Source organism: Carassius auratus, chromosome 31 (genome assembly GCF_003368295.1).
Source record: "Carassius auratus strain Wakin chromosome 31, ASM336829v1, whole genome shotgun sequence".
Lineage (NCBI taxonomy): Eukaryota > Metazoa > Chordata > Actinopteri > Cypriniformes > Cyprinidae > Carassius > Carassius auratus.
Genome location: NC_039273.1, coordinates 27,461,213 through 27,486,277, shown reverse-complemented (window position 1 = coordinate 27,486,277; position 25,065 = coordinate 27,461,213). Strand labels below are relative to the sequence as shown.

Genomic DNA, 25,065 nt, shown 5'->3' with positions numbered 1-25,065 from the left:
TATATATATATATATATATATATATATATATATATATATATATATAAGATCTGTGCCCATGTTTAAAAAAATTCATCCATTGTTACCAAATGCTGAATAAATAAATAAATAATTGCAGGTCAGCAAGAACAGTATGAAAACAGAATTTATTATCAACAATAGTCTGAAAATAGATTTGAGTTCTGTCATCACATCACTAAACTTCCCATTCAGCCAAGTTCCTGTCAGCTATATTTGGACCCCACTGACACCAATGGAAACCAAATGCACTTGTTGCATTTGCATTGAAATGAGAAGGGAGATCTGGCAGTCTTTCACTGTCAAGTGTTTATTGGTCTGGGCCCGTGATCGAGAATTCAATCTCATCAGAGCTATTTTGACTGCATGGAGAAAACTCATCACTTCGGCTTATTTGAAGAGAAAATGAGCATTGAGCACTGTCAAATAAACCAGTTCCAGTTCTGAGTCCCAGACTCCCTGGGAAAACAGAGTGGTCTCCATGTCTGTCTCAAAAGTTAAATATGGAACGTTTGGAAAATTGTGATGTACAGGTCAGGTCTGGACAGGTCAGTCTTTTTTTTTTTTATGTATCTCTTATATAATCTCATGTGTCTAATTAAAGACTTTCAAAGATAAGATGTACACTTCACGCAATAATTAGGATTTAGGACCAGGACAAAAACACCTTATCTCAAAAGAGTTCAGAGGTTGGTGTGGCCCATTACTGGCAGTTGCTCAAGATCATCATGCTGCATCATAATGAAGTCAAAGCTGTGATCTAGAATCCGAACATGCCATGTCTCCATCCATACACAGATAAAGATTAGCAAAGCCCATACGTCATTATCAGTAGATAATCCTCCACCCCAAGCCCAGGCTCTCTGCCTTGTTATTGTTTGAATAAGTTCTTCCATTTCATTCCAGTCGACTGAGTTATATTTAGATACCTGTACTTAGAACGACAGGACTGGAATTAACAAATCTGATTGATTGACTTATCAGTGGATTAGAAGAGTATTTTTATATTTTCTGTGAAAGGTAATTTGTTCTGGGATATATTACGGATTGACTAAGAATGTAAAGCCTAATAACTGATCTGTTAAAAAAAAAAAAAAAAAAAAGACATTTTTGTACTGAAGAAAGAACGCTTGTGCAGATAAGAAAGACAATATAACTTAATTTTTGTGGATAGCACTTTGTTAAACTGAATGGGAAGTAGTTAGTTAAAAAGATGCATGAATGTTTGTGTGTTTTTGAGCCACAAGTTTGCTGATTGTTGCTAAGCAACAATTTATTTCCAGAAAAACACAGGAAGGACAAAGCTGTTCGCCACAGTGCTGTCAATATCAAATGTTTTATGGTGACTTTGAGTCTAGCTTGCGGACAACAGTTTATAGTTTTTATATTTAACAAAATAACACTGGATGCCAGGAAATATAATACAGTCACATTTTTTCTGGACATTACTGATTCGATTTTGAATGTATTATTGATTCTGAACTGCAGGGGGCATGATATCAAACTCTTGTTTGCTATATAAATACATTTATATAATCACGACAACAGAAGAGCCTCCTCCATTTAAACTGGTGTAGCCTTAATCAAGTGGAACAAGGTGGAAGTGTTTGTCAAATTCTGTAGAAGAAATCAAAATACGTATTTTATTTAATTTTCTTAAAAGTGACCTATTATGCCCATTTCTACAATATATAATATAAGTATCAGGTGTCCCCAGAATGTGTCTGTGAAGTTTCAGCACAAAACACCCCATGGATCATTTATTATATCATTTTGAAAATGCCTATTTTGAGAGGAAGCAGAAACACCCTGTTTTCGTGCAAGTATCTTTAAATTCAAATGAACTTCTGCTCCCTGCCCCCTTTTCCAGAATAGCCAGAATTTGGCTGTTCCTTTACAGCTCTTATGTCAGATACTCTGCAAAAAAACAAAAGACAACAAAAAAAAAAAAAACATCTGTATGGTTTTGATTATCATGTCTATAAGGACTGCACGATATTGGGAAAAAATGACATTGTGATATTTTATTTTTCTGCGATATATATTGCGATATGAAATCTAATAAAAAAAATTCTTACAAACAGAAATGGGGTGATCACACTAACGATAGAACAGTTAGCATGCTTTGCTTGAATTTTTCCCATGGTGCAAGAACTGTTACACAGTTGTCACAGTAGTCTAATCTACATTTCATAGTGTATGTGTGCACTTTCTGGGTGATCACACTTACATTCTCATTTTAAATGATTTAAACATCAGAATATTATTTAAATTTGAGTAAATTATTTGTTTGTAACTTTAGGATATGGTTTGAATTGATAACATATTAACTAACACGAACTTACCACAAGCAATACTTTTATTACTATATTTATTAATCTTTGTTTATCTTAGTTTATAAAAACACAGCTGTTCATTGTTTGGTAATGTTACTTCTCAGTGTATTAACTATGTTAACAAATACTGTACAAATTTTGATTTCAACAATGAAGGCTACAGCCTAAATGTTGAAGTTAACAATGTTGTAGAAGTGCAGTTTAGTAATAGTAAATGTTAAATAATGTAGTTAAATAGTTTAATAAATAAAACATTATTGTAAAGAGTTACATATTTTTTTTAATACACCAATTCAGACGTCTCGTGAGTTCAGTGTTGGACAGGTCAGTTGTTTAAACCATTCATTAAATTGAATCGGTTCAAAGGAATCATTAGTTCGCGATTCAGATGTGTACGGCACGCGTTGTGTAATTATCTCTGCAGTTTAGGATATCGCACAAGATTTGACAACATGGAAAACATTTCATCACTGGAAAGTTTTTTGTTTTTTTTGACACCATCATGTCAATTGATTTTGATTAATATGCACAAGGGAGAGAGAGCAAGACAGCACTCGTGTTGTTTGAAGACGGTGAAAGTGAGCGCGCATATGCGGTCGGGGCTCTCTCGCGCGTGCTCTCTCTCTCTCTCTCTCTCTCTCTCTGTTCATACTTATATGCGCCCTGTTAAACTGACAGGACTTAAAAACACATGCAAATGATAAACTTTCACTCTATGGTGGTTAATCTGCGAATCACATTCGTCAAGGCTCGGGGAGCAGCTGGCCTGTACGGTTAATGAATAACGGATCAACTACGACAGCCTACATCGCACATCCTGCGATGTGACTATCGTGGATTCGTACATCGCGATATCGATGCTTAAACGACACATCGTGCAGCCCTAACGTCTATCATGCTAAAATCAAGTGTTTAAAGCCATACTAGTTTAAACTTCTGATACAGGGTTTTCTGAGCACACACATCTGAAGCATGCGCACACAAAGCATCTGTCACACAGCATAAATGTACTAAACTAAGTTCTTTTTATGTCTTATTGTGCTTAAACTGTTAAATACACAAAAGTTTATGTTAAAACACATGAGTTACAGTCCGTTATGTCTGTGAAGGTAAACAGCTGGGAAAGAAATCTCATGTTTGTATTAGATCTGTATGGCAGCAGCATAATATACAGTAAATAAATAAATCCTGCTCTCTTGTCTCCTCTGAGATTGGGACTCTAAATAGTGTTCTGTGCTCATATGTGCAGCTAACGATAGAACAGTTAGCATGCTTTGGTGAACGTTTGCCATGGTGCTAGAACTGTTACACAGTAGTCTAATCTACATTTCATAGTGTATGTGTGCACTTTCTGGGTGTGTTTTTGTATGGTTTTCGCAATATACAAGATGTCAAATCACATATAGTTTGTGTGTGTGTGTGTAGTTCACAAAAAATATAAATGATAAAACATTAAGCATTATTATAAAACAAAATATAGAATATACAGTTATTTCTATAGGAAAATGTATGTGCATGTCCTTAAAGTGTTGTCCACTTCATATGCTTCACTTCACTGCACATATTCCACTATTGGCAATTTTGCAAAATAGTTTTTTCCGTTTGACTTGTTCAATTGCTTTTGAAGCTGCCAGCCTGATGCCAGCCTGATGACTCCAGGGCTGTGCAAGCTGCTTAACCTAAGGAATGAATGCATAAATCACCTGAGAACGACAAACACACTTGCTCAGAACTTTACCTATTTACTAAATATACCATGGAGAAAACACATGACAACTAAGATCAGAATAAATATCTGTGAATTTGTGTGAACGAATGTTTGCTCATCTTGAGAGCTTTCAAATGAGCGCATACAAGAAGAGATTACTAAAGAGAGATGGGCTCCCATTCACACGGGTTGCAAATACTCTGATTTATAATTTGTCATCGTCCCTGTTCTTAAAACACAATTAACCTCTGCTGTCTGGGGCTGTTTGTCATGAATTAGCAAATTACAGAGAGAAAAAGGAGTCTTGTACAGTGTGAGCGAGAAGAGGGGTTACGTAATGCTGCCATCTCTCCATCCTGTTAAAAGAGCACTTTCATGAGTTACATTTTAGAGGTATATTGTAAATATGCAATTGAAGTAGAGAGAAACAACCCCCATGAACAGGAAAAGCAAGCTGAAAATGAACTTTTGGAAATCAGTGATGAATATGAGAAAGATGTAGCTGTCCTTTTCATCATTAAAATCACCATATAAGGTTGGCAAATTGGCTATACCCAATATATTACTTTTGTTCAGCAAGGCTTTAAAAAAACAACTAAAAGCTTAATTCAGACGTTCATAGAACCAAAATACCAAAACCAGATCTGAATGAAAACCAGTTCTCAATTCCAACCCTATTTTTGGGTTAATGATTCCCTTAAGAATTCAGTCAAGACAGATTAATTTTGTTTAACAGAGGGAAAGCCTTGCCAGTGTAGTTCAGTAAAACATTACACACGTCCAAATGTTCAATAGTACAGAACACTTGCAAGCATATTTTCCCAAGGGAGTAAGAGACTATTCTGTACTAACACCGAACACAAGAGGTTTATGTTCACCTTACAGGAGTATGATATTTCATCCTGTCTGAGCTCTTTCTGCATGTAAGAAAAGTTTAGAAGGGCAAGCTTTTATTTATCCACCAAATATTACTTGTTTCATCCTGTAATATTTCTGATAAGTCACGCTACCTGAAGGACATAACTTCGTTTCTTATTGTTTAGAAATCTATCCAAGTGAAGAATATATAATAAGTAATATTCCATAAGGAAGTGTCAACAGAGAGAATAATCTGGAAACAATTTAAATCTCATTTCAAACAAGTCTGCCATCTAGTGCTGCTTCTAAGAAAGTTTTTTCAGTGCAAAAAAAAGTGAGACTTTCAGTTGCTTACTTTTTTTTTTTCAGCAGGAAGTAAACCAATTTCACACCACTAGATGACATTTCAAATAAATGAACACAAACGGCAAATGTGTAATTTCTGAGCCACAAAAAAAAAAAAAAAAAAAAAGGAAAAGATGACTATTTTCAAGCAGGTTTCCTCAAACACTGCCTCCATCTGGTTGGCCAAAAAGATAGGTCCGCCCCAAACTAATGTAATTGGCTGTTTTAATGCTGCTGTGTCTGGCTGGTTGGAAAAAAAGATACAATGTTCAAATTTTGGGGATTTATTTTTAATGCTGAAATTATTTGATAAAGTAAAATAATATTATTGTGAAAAATGTATATAAAAATCATCATTAATATTATAAAAAACTATAAAAGGTTTCTTTTTTTTTTACATGTTTATTCATTGTTAATGTGCATTAACCTATTTAAAATTGTAATTTGTTGCTATAATAAAAAAAAGAAGCCATAACTCAGTCTTCAATGTCACACAATTCTTTAAAAATAATAATAAGCTGAATATGTGCTCAAGTGCATTTTTTTCAGTATTATTTGATTAACGTGAAATGTTAATTAAAATAATAATTAAAATAATAATAATAATTGCCCCCATGACAAAAATCATAATCGTTGATTATTTCCTTGAAGTTGTAAATGCGATTATTAATTTCGATTATGACAGTCTCTACACTAAATTATGTTTATACCATGCTGAAAACACTCAAATTGAACGCCCCTAACCCCCCAGCCCCCCCCCCCCCACACACACACACACAAAACTTTTATTGCTTTTAGTATTGTTTTTAGTAATAAGCCATAAATGAAAAATTTATATTGTATTTTTTCTTCTTTAATAATAAAAAGAAAATATATGCATGGTATTATTTAAATTAAAAAATAATGGAAAAACCATTAAGATAACCTTTAGAAAGTATCAAAACACACACACACACACACAAAAAAACACAAGCACTCAGAATAACCTAAGTGGACTTTGAACAATTAATTGCTGATTTGAATGATTACGTAATTGGGGAATCCGTGATTGTAATCACAATTAGAAACTGATTAATTGTGCAGCCCTAATGGTAGTGTAGCAATAATGAATCATTTTCAGGGGAATTATCATAAAAGTGGATTCATTTTAAGTTATTTAAGCAGGAAAAATTACACTCTTCTAAATGTCACTCTGATTGCATGTCCCTTTCAAACATCTAAAATACAATACTTTATATGCAGCATTCGATTATGTTTTTTAGTCAAAAACTGAAATTGTGAAAACTGGTTTCTGTGCAGACACAGAGGCTCATGTGCAATACTATCATGTCCCTTCAGAAACCCCTTTGCCTGATTCCTGCTGTCTGGCAACCCTGTCCCCTGCTCAACCGCTGCATGGCCACCAGTGCAGCTCTCTCACTGCCAGCATACGGCACAGCGTCTGAAGCCCCCCTGAGGCTCTCCTGCTCCCTGAGCCCATCTCTTTCTCTGCATGGCTTCTGAATGTGAGTTTTAATGTCAGGGATCAGCACACTGGTGGGCATTAGTGACTGCTAGCTAAAAGAGCAACACCTGCAGCAGATCTGAAATCAGTAAGTGCTTTAAGCAACTCAGGAAGCAGCTGTGTTTCAATAAGAGTGCAAAAAAACATTTATTACCCTGAGAAATGTTCCTTAAGTAAAATGAGTGGCAACTCTAATACCCAGTCTGCCCTATAAATTACAGTACAATGTGTATTATAAGACATGCACATGCAAGTGCTGTCAGGTGGACTAAACTGATAATTAATCATGCAGCTCTAAAAGCTTCAAAATATGAACATTTAAAGAATATATTGTGAAAATTTAAAAGCAAAGCAGCCATAGAAAAATTGCTTTTATCTAAACCACAAAAGTCTAGTAATTATATACACAAGAGATGACAACAGAAGAATAAAAGTATTTTTTTCAGTGAACATCCATAAACTGTAAAAAGAGCTGTCACATCTTGAATAGTGCCTCATTCAAACCTCAAAACTGCTTCTCATTTATAAAGAAAACACAAACCAGGGTACTAAAGCAACTGTCAGTAAGAGTCAAAGTGGAAATATAATGACCTTTTATTCTGAATTTAAAGCAAAGATAACAACAATACTGTGTAGTTGTGGGTTAAAATGCTACAAATTCTGTTGTTTCTACTATAATACATAGTGCTGTATTTTTAATGAGTGCATTTTGTCTTTGCCCCCCCCCAGCTATTTTAAACACAAAAAGTTAAAAAAAACTGATCTTGTTTAAAAAAATCTAAGTCTTTTACATAATTTACAGTTATTCATATCTAAATTGACCTTGTTTTAAATATGTTTTTACTGTTAAAGTTGTTATAAATAATTTTTCGAATTGTAATTTGTATTATTATTACTATTTTTTTTGTTTATTGGTTTTTATTTTATTTTTATTTTTATAGTATATCATGTTTAACTAAATAAATTGAGAAATGTTGAGGACTAGCTGAAATAGATGAAAGAAGGTTTTATATATTATTTATGTCAGTTAGCATTCATTTTATTTCAAGTAACAAATTTTTTTAAAAATATATTAGGACTGTTTCTGCTTCAGATTAAAAAAAAAAGTTTAAAATAAGAAATACTTTATAATTACAAGTGCAGAAATGTTTCTCGTAGAGTAGGTTCAAAGATTGAGCTGGTCAGTAGTATTTTAGTATAGTTATCTTTAGACTAATCGTACAAGTTAGACATCTTATTTCTTTAAAACTGGTGATATATATATTTTTAATTCAGTTACATAAAACTCCAAAAGTAAGACTGATTACCCCTTGGCTAACAGCTAGTTGGTCAAATTCGTAAGACACTTTATTAACGAGGCTAAATTTATTCAGCTGGCCCCTACTCTGCCTCAGAGGTAACAGCGCAATTCAAAATAATTCAGCTGGCCAATCAAATCACAGTATCACTTTTTTTGCCCATTTTGAGAGGGAGAGAGTGATAAAAGTTGTGTGTATGAATAACAAGTGTCTGTGTCTCTCTGCAAACAATGAAACTGAGTTTAGTTACTTCAGAAACAACGATTTGACCCCCTTGTTGCTGAGAAATATAATGTAGCGATTCAGTATCAAAGCTGTTTTATAAATAGAAAGTCACAGGTCAGCATTGACAGCAACTTTATTGGCAACTACTTACTGGCACAGTGGTTAACCAGAAAAATAAAAAATGGCACTTTATGCCTAAAAGGTTGGCGATCCCTGGTCTATGTGTATGTCCTCATTTAAATAGCTCAGTAGAAGTGTGTGTGTGTCTCAAACAAGCAGACATTCAGGACCATGGAGAGCTCCCTTAGACAGGTGTGACTCCCCTGACTGACTCCCCCTAATACACACACACACGCACACACACACACACACACACACACACACACACACACACACACACACACACATACCTCCAGAGGTGATTATGGCACACACAGCAGCCCTGGGCAACTGGGACACACTCTGGATATTTCCATCAACTTTCCACTCCAAAGTAACAAGGCAGGAAAAAAACGGACCACATTTTCCCCTGCCAATAAACACACACACACACACACACACACACACACACACACACACACACACACACACACGTTGACTTCCAGATAACTACTCTCCCTGACTGACCTGTCCTTATCTACATGGTTACTGTCACTAAACAACTTAAATAAGAATTTAACGTCAGAGCAGGTGAGGTAAACACCTCATTTTCAACACAGATTTGGAGAAGTAGAACAACTAGTTTTCATATAAGCCACATGTCAGAATGCAACAGGGCATTTGAGAGTTTTGTTTCACATTTCAAGCCTTAAGCTTTCTCTGATCCCCGGAAGAAGAGATTTTATCTAAGAATCTCCCAACTGTTACCACATGGCAATCTGCACCACCAACTGGTCGCAGAAGTACATTATCAACAGATAATACATCCTGCTATGAGCAAAAGCAAATTCCTTTGCATACGACCAAGCTGCTGCTGAAAAAGTCCAAAGGCTTAATGTTGTGCTAGAGCTGTGGTTAATAACATACTATGCAGCTTCAATGATCAATTTTCCTCACCCACTCCATAATATTTTTCCATTACTCTCCACTGATTCTGTATAATAAAGAGGTCAAACTAAGGTGTTCTGAATGGTTGTCAGGTATTTTAGTATTTATGCAATTTTACCTTTTTTAACTAAATATTATATTATTTATTTTATATTATATTTTTAATAATTTAATTTGCTTTATATATATATATATATATATATATATATATATATATATATATATATATATATATATATATATATATATATATATATATATATATATATATTTTTTTTTTTTTTTTTTTTTTATTTTATATATATTTCTAGTTACTTTAGTTTTACCAAAGTAACCGAACAGTTTCGGTTCCTATTGACTTATTGACAATTTTATTTTTCCATGGGAACCGTGAAAGGTTGCCAAAAGTCCTCTTTTTAGATTCCACAGATTTAAAAAAATTCTAATTTCCATTTAAATTTATATCTAAAATGTTATTTTATTTCTGCTTTATATTAATTAACAAGGTGTGGGTGGTCACTAAAGCATTGCATTGTGTATTATAGGTTGCTATTGGTGCTAGCCATTGCTATATGGTAGCTAAGGTGTTTTAAATGGAAAAAAGAAAAGGCTGCTGCAGTGCTGTGTCCTGGCATTGGAAGCAGGATAATGATATTCACATATTGCCCTTGGCACTAGAAAAATATCTCAAGGAGGCTTAAGCTGGCTATTTGCATCAAATTTACAAGGTGGAATAATGACACGTTAACAAAAATCAACTGGTGATTTGCCAGAAGATGTGATTTGAAATGATACACAGTGATCCTCCTTATGCATTTAAACACTTATAGCAACTGACAACAACAAAGCATAGATCCAGAGATCTGACAAGCAAACCAGACAATATTGGCCAGCAGCAGCAACACTACAACATAGATAACGGCTGAACATAAACAACCGCCGTAGATAAACCTGCCGGTCTGACACTAAAAAGGGCATCATTAAACCGTTGTTTTAGGATGATATCTTCAGAATATCTTCACAAACAATTAATTGTGCAGATACATCAGGGGAATTGAAATATTATTTTTTAATTTGATTAATTTATCAATCAGCAAAGAAACGGGCTGGATCTCATTTAATCTCTTTCGTTGCAAGCACTAAATGCCATGTCTTAACTAAGGACACGCTTCTAATCTGCTAGCATAAGTAGGCTGTGTTTGATGACATTTCCACGCTACTTTATTTATCTGATAGGGGAAGACGTTTGTTTTAAAACCGTCTGCTGAGAGCAGCAGATAAATAAATTCCGCATCTCTCTGACAGGTGAACAAAAAAGGCTAATTCAACAAAGCAAGATTACATCTAATATTACATTCCTCGCAGTGGCCTTTTTCTCATTATGCGATGACAAAAGCAACAGAGGAACAAGATTACAGCAAACAAGTCATTAGGAGATGTGTAATTAAGCGTCATATTGGAAATGCTGAAGTAACGCGAGGCTAGAAGAATAAGAAACAACTGAATAAAACTTATGTCATTTGTTTATTCTTATTTATGACTAAGAGCTTAGATTACAAACGTCTTTAGAGAAATCAAAATGTTATTTTGAATCCATGAACAATGTGCCGCAGGTCCCAGACAAAACAAAACAAAAAACTTATTAATTTTCACCTCTGGCTCGCCAAAACAGTTGTGTAAACAACAGTCAATGCAAGCTCTGAGAAATAAACAGTTTCCAATAGAATGACATAATCACTGCCTTTGATTCAATTATTAATAAAACAGCCAAAGGAACTTGGGTTTTGATATTATATATTGAAGCATCAAAAATCGTTAAGCATCTCTGAGCAACACAGAGTAGGTGGTTAATTATTCAGTCACTGAGAGACTTGTTCTTGATTGATCTTTCTTTCTGAACGAATGGGTTGACTTTATGATTCAATGACGCAATCATAAAGACAGTCACTTGTTTCGTTCCTGAATGAATAAGTGTTTTTGACTGAATGAATCATGAATCAGGTAATCACATGTTGTTACTGAACTAAACTGTTACTGAATGATTCGGAATGAAAAATTTAATTTACTAAAGTGAGATAGAAAGTGTATAAATTTAAAGTTTAATTTTTTTAATATATAAAAAAGAAAAAAAAAATCTCTGCATGTTATATATATATATGATTTGGTAATATAAAGCAAAACCCCTGTTTTATAAGTGGTCATGTGACAGTGGCGGGGATGGACTGCTTTTAGAGCCAGTCACTAGCTCAGTGATGAGAAGATCATTTACACATGGATTGTTTGCCACTATTTTAATTGTTCAGCCAAATTACCGTTATTATTTACTCACCCTCATTTAAATTCAATTTAAATCACACATTTAAATTCTTCAAAAGATTTTGAGGAAGCAGATGATTTGAAAATAACACAAAGGCGAGTAAACAATCACAGAATTTGTTGTTTTTCAACTGTTTTTAACATGAAAATTAACATTCTTCACCATTAAGGCACTACAGCCAACTGTAAGAGTCCTTTGGTCCATTGTGAGCAAGTATATGTGCCATCAGTTTGCTATAAAAAATATCTGTTAACATTAGCTGTGCATACATTCAGCCTATATCTTAAAAGAGAATTCTTGGAACGAATGGGTCCTGTCCCAGTCCTAGTCATTACTCACAGCACACACTTTGATAATGTGTGTGGAAATCATCAGGGTTGGAAGTCACAAAGGCACTAATCTCTGCGCAGGATTCTTAAAAAGAGCCTTGCTGTGAGTAATGTGGATTGAGTGAGCTATTTCCAGCGCTTGGTGCAGTAAAACCTTACCCTGACTCACTGTGAAGGAGGACATTAATATTTTACCAGCATTATAGCTCACAAAAAATGTCCTCAGATCTTCCCTCTATAGTGGTCTCACAGTAATACACTTTAAAACTTCCCATACGACTAGGAAACATCCAAGCAACAGTTCACATTTTCAATGGGCCTCTTGGTTCCCTTAAAATGTTTGTCAAGGTTAAATATGGATGTTCATATTTTAATGCACTTGATAATACTTACTACAGCACAATTTAATTATTATAATAAAAAATTATGATTATTATTCCTACTACTACTACTACTACTACTGTTACTACTAAATGAAATATTAAAAGTACTAAAAAAAAAATAATATTTCACTGTAAAAACAAAAACAAGTATTAAAAAACAACAATAATAACAGTAATTATTATTATTATATTATAACTATATTATTATTATTATTACTGCTACTGAATAAAATAAAGAAAATACTAAATTAAAAAAATATAATATTATTATTGTAATACTTTATTGTAATTTACACAAGTATTTATAGAAATAAATATCTTATTTTACCACTGTAGAATTATAATACTTAAGTATTTATTTGTTTAACTATCAAAATCTTATTTTGAAGGAAAACCACAGCTGGGATCCTGCAGGGATAGTTTCCAAAAAAGAGCTTTGTTTTACCTTAAAATGTTTCTACATACAGTACTGAAATACCATGATAAAGTCAATATGTCATCTTCGAAGTTTAAAACATAACGCGCTCCTATGTATGTTAACATTAGGTGTTACTCATCTCTCACCAGTATGATGGCACCAATATTCTCTAGTCTATTAGAACACTTTTATAATCACTGTGGTGCTAATCCATGCAGCAGCTGCATCCTAATAGACACTCTCAAGCCTCTGATTACATAAATCAGAGCCTAGAGCTTTTTGGTCATCTTTCCAATTCTAACAGGGTTTGCTTTGATTTGATTTACAAAGGTTCAATGGTAGGCAGCTGTGGCATGTAATGCATGTTGTAAGAATATAATATGGAAAATGTTCACCCACATATGGAATAGGCCACAATTTAATGGTACATGAAAACGAACAGCTATGATATTGCTATGTTCAAAATGGTTTACTACCACTCATACTATTTCTGGATTATGCAGAACAATGAACATTTGAACAAACAGTTTTTATTCCAAAATACTATGGTGGATGTCAGTGAACGCAATAAATGCATATGGTACATAAATTTGGCAAACGCTTTAATTCAAAGTGACTTACATTATGGTCAACTACGTAGCATATATTGCATTTGTAAAATTGTAAAATTGTAGGCAGTAAAAAAATTTATTAATAAATTAATACTTCTTTCAGCAAAGATGCATTCAATTGATCCAAACAAACAGTAAAGACATGTATAATATAAAAAAAATCTAATGAATGAATAAATGCTTTTCTTTTGAAGTTTCTATTCATCAAAGAATCCTAAAAAAAATGCATCACAGTTTCTACAAAAATATTAAGCACAACAACTTTTTTCAATGTTGACGATATGTTTCTTAAGCACCAAATCAGCATATTAGAATAATCTCTGAAGGATCATGTACAACTGAAGAGTGGAGTAATGATGTAAAAAAATTCAGCCTCGCCATCGAAGAAATACATTTCATAAAAAAAAATAATAATAATAATATTGAACATAGTTATTTTAAATTCCAATTATATTTCACAGTACCATTGTTTTTGCTGTATTTTTGTGCAAATAAATGCAGCCTTTGGTGAGCATAAAATGCTTATTTTAAAAAACGTACCGACATTTTGGTGTTAAATGAAATATTTTAATTAATATTTTTGAAATATTATTAATATTACAATAGAATTAATCATGTTTGTAAAAGTTACAGCTAGCCTCATATGCCATCTTCAATGTAATGTTTCACTCTGCTGATATGCAATGCATTCTGGGACTACCTTCAATGCCGCATTCAGTATGTGATGCTGGCCAAAATTAGGTATCATGTTTATGCTCTCTACCTTTTGGAACAGCTTTTGTGTGCGATGTTGTCTAGGCAAACAAGCCACTAGGTTTTGGAAGATTTTACGTATTCCATAGTCACAGGATTGTTATGAACTGTCGTTGACACTTAGAAAAGCTTACAGACGACAGGCGAGAGGTATGAGCATTATGTAATGGAGCTGATCAGGAGAATGCTTGGAGAGAGGACACTACGATGACATAAGCATGTGTAGTGAGTGGGAGGTTTTCAACCCCCTTGGCAAAAACATTGAGCGCAGCACTGAGTACAGGTACAGCGGAGAGGTCATGCACACGTCACGCACAGTTAATGCTAACAGATCCTTATTCAAGTATTTAACCTTGACAGTCTGCAAAACAAGAGCCACAGCATCACGTATCAGCGCTAGCCAGGACAATAAAAGAGTGACACTGGAATGTTAATGGCTCACTTGAGGATTGCATTAGCCTGTTTTTTTTCTGTGTCCCTGCACTCTATAAACGTCATTCAAGAGGGTAGACGTCTGATATTTCTGCAGTGTTACATTACTGGGCTACGGTTACGGCCATTCGGTGAACTTTAGCCTTGCATGATGGAGGATAGGGTTGTTAGTCAAACACACACACACACACACACACACACACACTGGAACAGCTATAGTGCTTCGGCCTGAGGAAAGGAATTCATGCAGAACAAAAGGCCATACTTGTAACTCCACTTAAAACTGATATGACCATATAAAGCAGAACTCATGACCAGTGAGCTCGATTACATAACCCCAACGAAACCAGAGCTGCTCTAAACTCTTCTAGATTCCTCTGTCTTTTGTCAAGGGTCCTTAGTGACATCATACAGGAAACTGTACAGTCAGGACTTTGTGCATGCTCCACTGGTGATACTGTACATTTTAAATCATTGTTTGATTTCAGTAACGTCTCTGGTAGCCAGTAGGATATGGTGCTGGTGCCTTCACGTAGCTGCGTCGTTGCTATTCAGAACTGAATGCGCAAATGCCTTTCAAATTCCAAAATTTGAATTTAGGTGATAAATAGAATACAATTCTGACAGTCCTCTAAAATTCCATTTCATTTTAGTATTTAATTCAAAATGTAAATTCAGAGTCAATATTTGTTTTCTAACTAAAGATTTGTTTTCTGACTAAATATTTGTTGGGCACTGAGCACTGTTTTAACTGCAGTTAGTATGGTTGAATTTAATACTTATTTGACACCATCAATGACATCAAAACACTGTATGCTCTGCAAACAGCACATCTGAAGGATAAATCTCACTTCCCTGTAGCAGAGAACCTTTCTCCATGTTTGCCATGCTAACAACTCAAGTGGCAGCTTGTGAGTGAAACACTATGTGAATCATGTCTAGGTTTGCGTGTGTGACATTTCCAAAGTGGAGATCAATTGTATTGATGCAGGGTGAGCTCAAGGGAGGGACACAGAAAAGTCTATGATGGATAGTCATGACGTACTGCCAGCTGACGTCGGTAATTCCGTCAGCAAATGCCACCGCAATAGCAATATGAAAATAGTAGAACAGTCTCTTATGTAAAAATCTCTTATGTAGTATATAATGAGAGGAAAATGGCAAATAAAATAAAAGCTACAATTCATCCAGAAATGAAATTCTGTCATCAGTTACTCATCCTTGTTGTAACAAAGTGACAAAAAATGTTTTTTTTAAGCATGTTGGTAACCAAACATTTTGAATTCCCATTGACTTCCATTTTACAGTTGCTGAGACTGTTTGGTAGTTCACCCAAAAATGAAATCATTTACTCACCCTCATGTTGGGACAACATGACAAATGAAGATATCTTGAAAAACATTGGTAACCAAACAGTTTTCAGTTCCCATTGACTTCCAATACCTGTTTGGCTCTGTTGTAAAAACGAAGTTAATAAGAACTGAAACTTTTTGGTTACCAACAATCTTCAAAATACCTTCTTTTGTGTTCTGCAGAAGAGAGAAAGACATACAGGTTAGGAATGGAATGAGGTTGAGTAAATGATGACAAAATGTTCATTTTTGGGTGGACTGTCCCTTTAACCTGACAAGGAAAATAGCTTGAAGTTTGAAAATTTGGCTGTCAAAACAAAATAATTAGAAAGGAAGACAGTTGGTTTTAGAGTTGACATAAGAGTTATGCTGCATAATTCACACTGCATCAGCTCTCCGTGTGGGCTCCAGACTGCCTAATTTTGCAAAATCTGTAAGATTGCTTTCCTATTCTTAGGGAGCTAATAACGCCATATGTCTTTAAATAGACCCTATGCATCACCTGGGCCTTTCATTCTTGAGGTTAATATAATCACATCCTACTAAATTGATTCAGCGGCTCAGATGCACAAGCAGTCTCATCCAGAGATGCCAAACACAATCAAACATTTTGACAGGGCTGTGAATCACGCCTGAAGGCAACGGCACAGTGCTGATGCTCCTTTAGAACAATTTGATCTCCCTTGATCAATCAGCAAAGTGAGGGCAGTCGACAGTGGTCCACATCCAGGCCAGAGGGGAGAGCGGGAGAAACGAGAATAGCAACAGTCTATTCTGTCTCGCTGTCATCTGTCATTAAGCTTCATGAATCTGGAGCATTCCATTGCTCTCCGGATGTTTGCCAAATCCAATCAGGGATGCTGAATACTCTGCGCTGAAGGGATTGCAGGGTCACAGGGGGCTACAGCCAAGCAACAGCCGGCTATTGGGGAGAATGTTTAAAATGCAATCATCTAATACACAAGTAAAATATAAGGTTAGAATTTTAATTCCTGCTAAGATAAATCAGGTGACATTATGGCATCAGACTATAATAGCATCCATGCCTTTTCAGCAAGCCCTTGTGGTTTCCTTTTGGAGCTTAATTTTCCATTACATGCCCACTTTATAATAAAAAAAAAAAATAATAATTCAAGCTAAAGTGCAGTGTAGGTTATATAAATGGGTCAGTGGGTCCCGTTACACCCATAAGTGTAAAATTGTCCTGTTCCAATCAGAGACAGATTCATTAAATGACAATCAGTTGAGTAACTATCAGACAGCTTCTACATCCAACGACCATGTGCTCTGTCTTCAATTCAAGAGGAAGGAGAGAAGATTTTTATCAAGAGTAAACAGGTCAGCAATTAATGCAAGTTGGGCAGTACAGGAGATGCAATCATGCTCTGTTAATCAGTTAATATTTCATGGCATTTGTATGGGAAATAGTCAAATATCCAGAGCAGTATTCTCAGCACAATTAGCTGCCTAATTAAGCATATGTTCCCTCCTTCATGAGAGGGAGCTTGTTTTATAATAGACACTGCAAATCAGCTTTTAATTGATAATCATGAAGTAATGAGTTTTTCTTTGAATTCTTGCTACAGTATGTAGCTAAATAACTGTTTGGCTCACAGCTTTGCTCAGATATAAAATACTACATTTATTTGACCTGCAGCAAAACTGTTGTCCCACATTTGTGGACTGCCATATTATTTGACCAATTTTATTAATAAATACCTGAATAGTTAAAAAAAAAACATATATATGCTGTTGCAGAAAGTATACATAATATTCAATAAAACAATTTATACAACAGTTGATGTTTTTTTTTTTTTTATGACTCTTTCTGCAGATTACATCAATACGCCAGTAGATGGCTGTTTATATGAGGGAGTCATTTACTCACAGCATTAATTCATTCAGGAATGATAAAAGTGACTAGTCTTTAAAGGGATAGTTCACCCAAAAATGTAAATTATGTCATTAATGACTCACCCTCATGTCGTTCCAAACCCGTAAGACCTCCGTTCATCTCCGTACTTTGATGATGTTTTTCTTACCTTTCTGGACATGGACAGTATACCGTACATACATTTTCAATGGAGGGACAGAAAGCTCTCGGACTAAATCTAAAGTATCTTAAACTGTGTTCTGAAGATGAACGGAGGTCTTACGGGTTGGAACGAGGGTGAGTCATTAATGACATCATTTTCGTTTTTCAGTGAACTAACCCTTTAAGAGTGAGTCATTGAATCGTTCATTCAGCCAGTTCATTCAAAAACACTAATATATTTAGAAATTATAATTTTGTATTGTTGGGTGACACAATGATTCTGTAGTGGCTTTGTTTTCTAAACTGTTTTGATACTTAATTTATGTTTAATTAGGACCAGGACTGGTACATCATAAATAAAAGAATCATCCATTTTTTATTATTACATCATACTAAAAAAGCTGCATGACACCCACACTGTCATAGTGTTACTGAAACTTGATTCGGGCTACATTAAGCAAAAGCACTGAAGCAACACAACCTTGCCCCAAACCAAATAAACAGTGTGGTACAACAAAGTCTCTCATTATGGATCACTGAATTCACCTTAACAACAATAACTTTCAACACTGTTACTTGTTACGTAAGGATTTTAACCACATGTGTCATGCCAAGTCAGGTTCGACTTGTGGGAATACTGAGTATACTTTTCAAGGTTTACTGTGTGTGTTTGCATTAGTGGAGTCATTCATGAGTAAAAGACTGAACACTTGTTCTGTTTCACGAGGAACCCTTCTGGAGCTTGTGACTCAATGGAGCGAGTCGTGGGCCACCTTTTACAGAGTCCTTCTATCAGATGATCTAATCTGTCTGAGAGTAGCTGTCAGGACGGATCAGTGTGAGAACTGTGTATGTGCCTGTGTGTTCAGATTTCTTTTTTTCTGTGTGTGTGATGCAGTCCAGTGCAGGTCAGAGAGGCAGACAGACCTGGCAGAGCTCAGCATATCACATGATTGGAGTTCTTAAAACTATTTTCAGCTGGAGGTCAAATATGCTGAGTTTCCTGTTCCAAGTGATGTAACATTCAGGAGAATGTCAGCAGAAAATTATTTTCTAAATGCCTTGATAAAAAAAAAAAAAAATGGTTCAGAGTCTAAGCTTTACAATGCATGTAGGCACTTTGATTAACCCCAAAGTTGTGGCAAATTATTTGCTGATAAATAATAATAATAATAAAAAAATTACTATATATATTAACAATATCATCACTAAAGAATTTTCCGCCTACCACATATCTGTCCTGAGATATTTAATGTCAAATAAGACAGATATGAAAATTTCTCGAGCACACACATTTTTCTTTCATTTTTATCAGCTATTTCTCAGCAAGAAAATGTCCAAATTAAATAATATTTCCACTGAAAGTACAGAGAGTTTTCTATCAAACCAACCTTTTGACTCTCCTTGCTACAGTCCTCGAGTTATGAGTCATTATTTTTGTGTATGTCAGGCAGCAAAAATGGCTTAGGGTGGAAATTATATTAGTGTCAACAAATCATTTAAGGATATGTTTTATTTATGTATTACATACTCATAATGTGATCTTCTGGTGAAACATCAGACTTCTATCTAGTGGTGTATTCCAGACTTCTCCAATCATTTAGTCTGCATAAATCCCACCCCTTTCTTATAATCGACTCAAGGCTCGCAGTCAACTGATCGGTAGAACCAAGTCCCCGCCCAACTTTATTTTTTTCCAACAGTCCATTTCACTCTGATGCACATCACAATATGGAAGAAATTATCTGACACTAAGTAAGTTATATCGCCACACTAAAGACAAGCTAAATGTTTGTGGGCTAAATCTTCAAAGGAATAGTTCCCCAAAAAAGAAAAATTCTGTCATCATATTATTTTAACACATTTATCTTATGCCATGAAACACAAAATAAATGAGAAATATTCAGAATGCTTACACGTCTCCTTTTCATAAAATAAATGGGAATGGGAACTTCACTGCTCTCAAATGACAAAATAAAGCACACAACCTGTATAGATTACTTTGGTAATGGTAATATTTTGGTAATATTTTTGGACCCATTCTCATTTTATTTTTATTGCTTGGAAAAGTGTTCTAACATTTAATTTGGTTTAACAAAAGAAAATCATATGGGTTTGGAAAGACAGGAGAGTGAATTTTATATTTATTTATTTTTTAAATTTCCCTCCATGTTTTATCCCCAAGTTGCAGCTCATTAAAAACTACTATAAAAGCTTCTTATTAGATCATATTATCAATCATGTGTCTGTGTGTCAATGCTGAACTGAAGCTATGGGAATAAATATAGTATTTCAGGGGTTTCATCTGCATTTTGTCAATATGTTCCCATACCACAAATATGCTTTCACATGAAGGATGTGAAAGATACTCCCTTGCCTCTAGGTGTAAAGTCAATCTTTAGAGTGTTTGCAAATGAGGGGAAAGCAATGTCGATGAGAGCCCACAAGCTGAATTTCACACCTGAAGTGGCCTACATGGATAACTGGGTTGGAGAGGCCTAATTCACAATCATGTAATGGAGGTCTATGTATCCGCTTTTCCATTACAGCATTCCAGCATAACATCCAATCAAACTGCTTTTGTTCCTATGTATTCATGATGTATTTACTGTGCTAAAAATCATTTCAAACTCACTTAAGTGGAAAATTATTGTTTCTTTAAATGTTCTTCTCATTGTTAAACTTTAACTGTGAATTTATAAGCTGAATACTACAAGAAAGAGTGGTTGAAATTTTTTTACCATCCTGTTTGGAAACAATCATAATTTTGCGATTTCATTTAGTGCCACTAGTGGCGCTGAACTGCCAACACACTTTTTTAAAAAGTGACTTGCAAATTAAGTGCTGGTGAGATGGAACAAAATGGGAGTAATTTCATTTAACCTTACCTTGCCCTCATGGTCTTCAAATACTGACTGGTCCACATTGCAGGCAAAGAGGGACATGGGGAGATCATTGAAGTCGGTGATTTGTTGGAAACTGTCTCCCAGTGAGGACTCTCCCATGGTGGACTGGAGGACTACCAGTTCTTCCCCTCCTAGGAGGTAAACCCGCTGGAGGAATGGAGCGCTTCTCATGTTGGCAAATAAATGCTCTCCCTTCATGGCTGTAAATGGTACACAACAACAAAATTGGAAATATTTTTCTAATATCAGCAAATGCTTCCATGATACATTGTACACTTTTGCAGTTCACAATCATAATTGTTTGTGAAGCTCCAAATATGCCAAAGAAAAAAAAAGCTATGTTAAGTATCAAAAAAGTTTTTCTATACGCTTTTGTGCACTATATTTTAAATTTTATGAAGCCACAAGACATCTTCAGACTACAGTATACTGTAAGCCATTATTAACTTATAATCAATTAAACATAATGGTGAAAAATGGCTAGATATTCATTTTTGGGTGAAACATTCCTTTAACGGCATTTAACAGAATAGTTCACCCATAATTTTTAATTCTGTCATTATTTACTCACCCTCATGTCGTTCCAAACCCATAAGACTTTTGTTAATCGTTTAAACACAAATGAAGGTATTTTAAAGGGTGGGTGAGTTTTTTACACTGTTAAAGAGTTGGATTCCCATGCTAAGCATGGACAAAGTTTCAAAAATAAAGTTGTACGTTTGAAGGAGTATTTCTGTTCCAAAAATACTCCTTCCGGTTTGTCACAAGTTTCGGAAAGTTATTTTCGAGTATGGCTCTGTGTGACGTTAGATGGAGCGGAATTTCCTTATATGGGTCCTAAGGCACTTCTGCCGGAAGAGCGCGCGCTCCTGTAGAGCAGAGCACAGACATTCACTGATCAGAGCGAGAGCGTCGCGAAATGTCACAAAAGAAGTGTATTTTTGGTTGCCAGGGCAAGACAACCCTGCACAGATTACCAAGAAAAAAAAAACAGCATTAAGGGACCAGTAGATGGAGTTTATTTTTACAGAGCATCAACGGAGTTGTGCAAGTGTTTGTGTTTATTCCCTGCATTTCGAAGATGCTTGTTTTACAAACAAGGCCCAGTTTGACGACGGATTTGCGTATCGTTTATTTCTTAAGGATGATGCAATCCCAACGAAAAAGGGTCACGATCGTGTGTTGGAACCGCAGGTGGTGAGTAAAACTACTTAAAATATCTCTGCCTCCTTGTAACTGCGTCCGCCTCCCATCGGAGACCCGGGTTCGAGCCCCGCTCGGAGCAAGTTGTTGCTGCTGCTCTCGTTCAGTTTCAGCCTAGGGATCTGATTCTGGATCATAAATATACGCTGAATCTGACTGTAAGCCATGGTTTGTTTTGGATGTTTTTTTCCTCACGGTAATGTCACAGCTTCCAAACGCTCTCAACGCAAAAGCCTACTGGCCCTCGTGATTCTTTAGCTCCGCCCACACGTCACGCCTCCAGCCACTCGTGTTTTTCCGGGAAAAATCGGTACAGACTATCTTTCTCTTATGAATATAATATAGCAGGGGAAGTCGTGGCCTAATGGTTAGAGGGTTGGACTCCCAATTGAAGGGTTGTGAGTTCTAGTCTCGGGCCGGACGGAATTGTGGGTGGGGGGAGTGCACGAACAGCTCTCTCTCCACCTACAATACCACGACTTAGGTGCCCTTGAGCAAGGCATCGAACCCCCAACTGCTCCCCGGGCGCCGCAGCATAAATGGCTGTCCACTGCTCTGGGTGTGTGCTCACAGTGTGTGTGTGTGTTCACTGCTCTGTGTGTGTGCATTTCGGATGGGTTAAATGCAGAGCACAAATTCTGAGTATGGGTCACCATACTTGGCTGAATGTCACTTCACATTCACATTCACATAATAAAACTAAAGACTTTTTGGAGTTATGAAGGATGCAGTACTACTCTATAGGTACTCAAGATTAACAGGATATTGAGTGAAAACGAGCATTTCTCCCCCCCTTTAATGAAACCTAAGAGGTTTCTGTTGCCCCACTGAATATCCAAGTAAGCAAAACTTCAAGATTCAAAAAACCCATAAAGACATCATAAAACAAATCCATATGAACAAAATACTTTAGTTAAGGTCTAGTGAAGAGATACATTTGCTTTATATGATGAATAGATTTATTTTTATTTTTTATTTCTTTGGCATGGGAAATAGGAACATAGGAAATGATTCTAGTTCACTAAAAGAATAATGAATATGATTCACCTCTTTGTAGTTATACAAACCAAATGATCAATACACTACCAATAAACACACACAAATACAGCCAATAGAATATAATAGTATACATGTATAATCTAGTACATGTGTTTTTGTACAGTATGTATATATATATATATATATATATATATATATATATATATATATATATATATATATATATATATATATATATATATATATATATATATATATATATAAACACAAGTTGTATCACAAACAAATATGAACTTATATGAAAGGTCAGAGCAAGAGCTGTTTAGAGTATGTTTACTATACACCCAGACAAGAAACGGGGCAAAAGCTTGTCCTCAGGACAGGTGAAATAGAACTGGAACAGTTACCTCCCAGAACCCTCCCGAGCAGATGTTAACCCCTGGCCCTGGTAACTAATGCTCCACCAAAAGATTAGGTTATGGGCTTAAAGCAGAGCCAGTCTCTTGTCAACCCACACAAACAACAAAGTCAAGTGGGGAACAGCTTGCACCCATTTCCACAGAGCTTTTCCACCTGCCCTTTCTTCCCCATGATCCACCCTGCCAGGCTTGGTCCACGGGCAAAGCTAGCACTGTCGCCGGTGTCATATGCATTGTTAAATCTCCCTCAGCTATTTTGGGATCAATAGCACATCACCAGCCACACATACACGCTCTTCAACACACACACGCATGCTCTCACTTTCACTCAAGGCTATAGATAGAGGCTGGAGCTGTCTGGTTCATTCTTGCCCTGTGTAAACGTGGCTAAATATAGAATGAGGACTAATGAAATGCAGAGATTGTGAGGCACTTGATTAAAATGAAGACTTCCAGACAGAGACCTATTTCATTTACAATAACACAATGACCCTGTTATGAGATAAGGATGTGCATAAATTATACATGATCATAGACACACTATAAGTGCTCAGCTTTATTTACAGAGATTTACAGTGCCTTTAATTTTGGAAATGGTCTGGGCCAAAAAGCATACTGATTAACTAAAGCTATAGAGGCCTTTTATTCTGTTGACTCTGACTTTACTTTGACCCAAATTATTTTTGTTTTATATATATTTTTTTATGTATTATTAATGTCTTATTAACATATTATTCCTGTCAAATAATATATATTCCCCATCAAATTCTTTTTTATGTTTTTATGGCCTAATTAAAACACATTTGACAAATATTATTTTGGCAGAACTGACATGTTTCCAGAAATATGACTGTTGCTTCCGTATGGGGTCAACCTGAGCCCCAGCAAAAATGACATTCTTAAAAAATGCACTAAACAAATATAAACAGACTGCTATAAACTGGCTGCTGGGTGCACAAAATGTTGTTTTATTCAACTTTTATTTTTAACTTTTTATTTTTATTCGAAATGAACATGGGGACTCTGAGACCCGAATAGATCATGAAGGATAAAAAAATAGTAATTAAATGTATTGCTTTTAAAAATTATTTACAGTGGAAATGCACTTACAGTTTATATTACAGTCTGCATGACCTTATTTGTTATAAGCAAAAGATTTTAAATGCCGTTGGGTACAAATGAGGGCTATTTAAAGCTAAATTATTCTGCATTACATAATATATATTGCATTTTACTCTTTCAGTGCATAAAGGGCCAAATGAAAAGGTTAAGTGTCAATCACAGTCTACTGCAACCTGTTTGCTGCATCCCCCTTTGAGTCATCACTGGAGGAGCGGTCTCTCTGTCGTCATCACCTGACATTCACTTTCCTTCTCTTTGCTAAAAGGTAATTTCTCTCAATCTGACTAATATGATAAACCCGTATGGTAAACCTGCCACATCAACCTGTAAGAGCAACTGTCATTACAGCACAATACTGGCAGCGTCTGTCAAGGTCATGGAGTGCACTTCAGAAACTAGGCTACTATTGCAAATTCAACAGCGTCATCAATTGACTTGTTTACTCTT

At 35.4% G+C, this 25,065-nt stretch overlaps 1 protein-coding gene across 1 annotated transcript in view; it reads right to left on the bottom strand.

Moving 5' to 3' along the window:
• LOC113051029 (calcipressin-2-like) overlaps positions 1-25,065 on the bottom strand; it is a 57,283-nt gene that overhangs the window by 31,671 nt on the left and 547 nt on the right. The window contains exon 2 of the mRNA XM_026214628.1: positions 20,858-21,075. Within this exon, the coding sequence (XP_026070413.1) occupies positions 20,858-21,073 (216 nt within the window). The 5' untranslated portion in view covers positions 21,074-21,075. The remainder of the gene's footprint in view (positions 1-20,857; positions 21,076-25,065) is intronic.